Source organism: Phytophthora infestans, genomic scaffold (genome assembly GCF_000142945.1).
Source record: "Phytophthora infestans T30-4 supercont1.42 genomic scaffold, whole genome shotgun sequence".
NCBI classification, from domain to species: domain Eukaryota; phylum Oomycota; class Peronosporomycetes; order Peronosporales; family Peronosporaceae; genus Phytophthora; species Phytophthora infestans.
This window is the reverse complement of record NW_003303717.1, coordinates 1,154,936-1,157,069: the sequence shown is the minus strand read 5'-3', so window position 1 is coordinate 1,157,069 and position 2,134 is coordinate 1,154,936. Positions and strand designations below refer to the sequence as shown.

The window sequence follows — 2,134 nt, the reverse complement described above, 5'->3', positions numbered from 1 at the left end:
CCGTCTGTGTTAGGACGCAGATCTTACATCGACGACATTCTAATCCCGGCGGAATCGTGGGATCAGTTGTGCGAAAGAGTGACATCCCTACTGGAGGCGTGTACTAAGTGGAATCTCTCTATCAGTGTGGTAAAGAGCTATTGGGGGATGCGCAAGGTGGATTACTTAGGCCATCGAGTTTCCAAGGAGGGATTGGAGGCGAATCCTAAGGACCTGTCTTCGTTAGCCGATTTGTCCTTCCCACAGTCGCTACGGGCGATGCAATCCTTCTTGGGCAGTTTGAACTACTACAGTCGGTTCATCGAGGATTACGCCCTGTTTGCCGCGGTATTGTATGAATTGAGAGAGGTAGATTTTGCTGCGATGACCACTCCAGCTGTCCAGATGAAAGTCCAACAAGCTCTGGCCCGGGAGATGTCGGATCCACGAAGGGATCCAAGTAGTACGACGCCGGAAGAGGACCTAAAACAGGAGCTGGATCCACCCCGGGACCAACGGAGAGAGGATCCAATCTGGACAGAGACGACGGATCAGAACGCGGAAAAGGTGGAACCTCGGTGGATCCGAGCTCAACACGCATTCGTGGAGCTAAGGAACAGAATCGCGACCACACCTATCCTCCGTCATTTCGACCCGGAACGCCAACCTACGGTGATAGTTTATGCCAGTGACTGGGCAGTCTCAGCAGCTCTGGTACAAGAACATGAGGGGATCTGTCATCCAGTCACCTTCGTCAGCCGAACGCTAAAGGTGAATGAACTGAACTACGGAGCGTTGGAGAAAGTGATACTGGCGCTCCTGCGCGTGTTGGATCTGAATTACAACCTGCTAGTGGGAAGATCCATCCGGATCCTGACTCGACACTCTACGCTAGCCTGGCTGTTCAATTCGGCCGGGTTACAAGGACGTTTGGGACAGTGGGCAGCTCTACTCTCGCCGTGGACACTGGAGATTGTGAAATGTTCGAAAGGGGAAGACGAGATCCTGGGAGTCTTGGCCGCGAGCATCACTCCTCAAGCTAAGATGGATGAGGCGCTGACTAGGATCACTCCTAAGAAAGAGCCCAAACTCCAGATCCAGATTGCAGCGGGGCTGCCGTAGCTTTAGCGTCAGAGGAAGACGTTCGACTCAAAGAGTCACTAATACTAAGTTCCTTATCCAAAGGACACTTACAGCCCAAGACCAGGGCTCAAAGTTAACACCTTAACTTTTATGCTTCAAAACCAGAAGTGTTTTATTTACTATTATTGCGGCCAAGCCGCCTAGGGGTAAATGTATCTCTTTAACTATCTAGCATAGTTAAACCTAATCAAATGCATAACGTGTGGCTTTCAGCCAACGTACTGAGAGACCATGTTAACTCTCCAACTTATGTACTGAGAGTTTGTTAACTCTCCGGGTACTTCGTACCCCTGTGTGCTCCACACCATGGGTCCCCGTTACAAGTACGACGTCCGCGGCTGGTGCAGAGGGGATGACGTGCATGAAAATTTTTCTGGCAGCCTGGTTGCTTCTTCTCGGTAGCTCTGCGCTACTTGGTCGTCCGGTGCTCTGAGCTCTGGGCGGCAAATCGGTGAATGGTCTGGATTCGCCGTTCGCTGCGGTTTGGAAAATCCGGTTACGTTCTTCGTACGTAACCGAAACATTTTTTCCTTGCACGCAAATCGTTACAATCGTAATCGGATTTGCTGCAGTTCAGCTGCGTACAGTAGATGCAAAAGAACAGATTTGTACCTCAAGGTTGGGACGTGGCGTCTCATCATTGGTTGAAAATTGCCTTCATGTCCGCTTAAGTACGCCAGAAATTCTCCCCTCATTCTAAAAATCACCGCCTCAAGGAAAGATGGTGAAGCTTTTCTGTTGTATCGTTGGTGTGGCGGGAAGCGCGTTCTCCGTGGAAGTAAACGAAGGCAAAACCGTGGATGACTTGAAGGATGAAATTGCGCGGAAACAGAAGTACGACTTCGCAGCCAGCAAGCTGCAGCTCTTCCTGGCGAAGGCAGGGGGCAACGCATGGCTGTCGAACCTCACTGAAGATGTGAAGAAGCTGAAGAATGGCGAGAAGACTGCTCTCGTCGAATCTCTAACGCAGAGAGACGAGCTGCAGGAGAGAATCCGATTTATGAGTGTCTGG

At 50.8% G+C, this 2,134-nt stretch overlaps 1 protein-coding gene across 1 annotated transcript; it reads left to right on the top strand.

The window, feature by feature from the left end:
- Positions 1-1,843: 1,843 nt before the first annotated feature.
- PITG_23057 (Crinkler (CRN) family protein) lies at positions 1,844-2,134 on the top strand (the record flags this gene model as incomplete). Its single annotated transcript, XM_002897688.1, has 1 exon — positions 1,844-2,134. A coding segment is annotated over one exon (291 nt), but the record flags the coding sequence as incomplete, so codon positions are not given.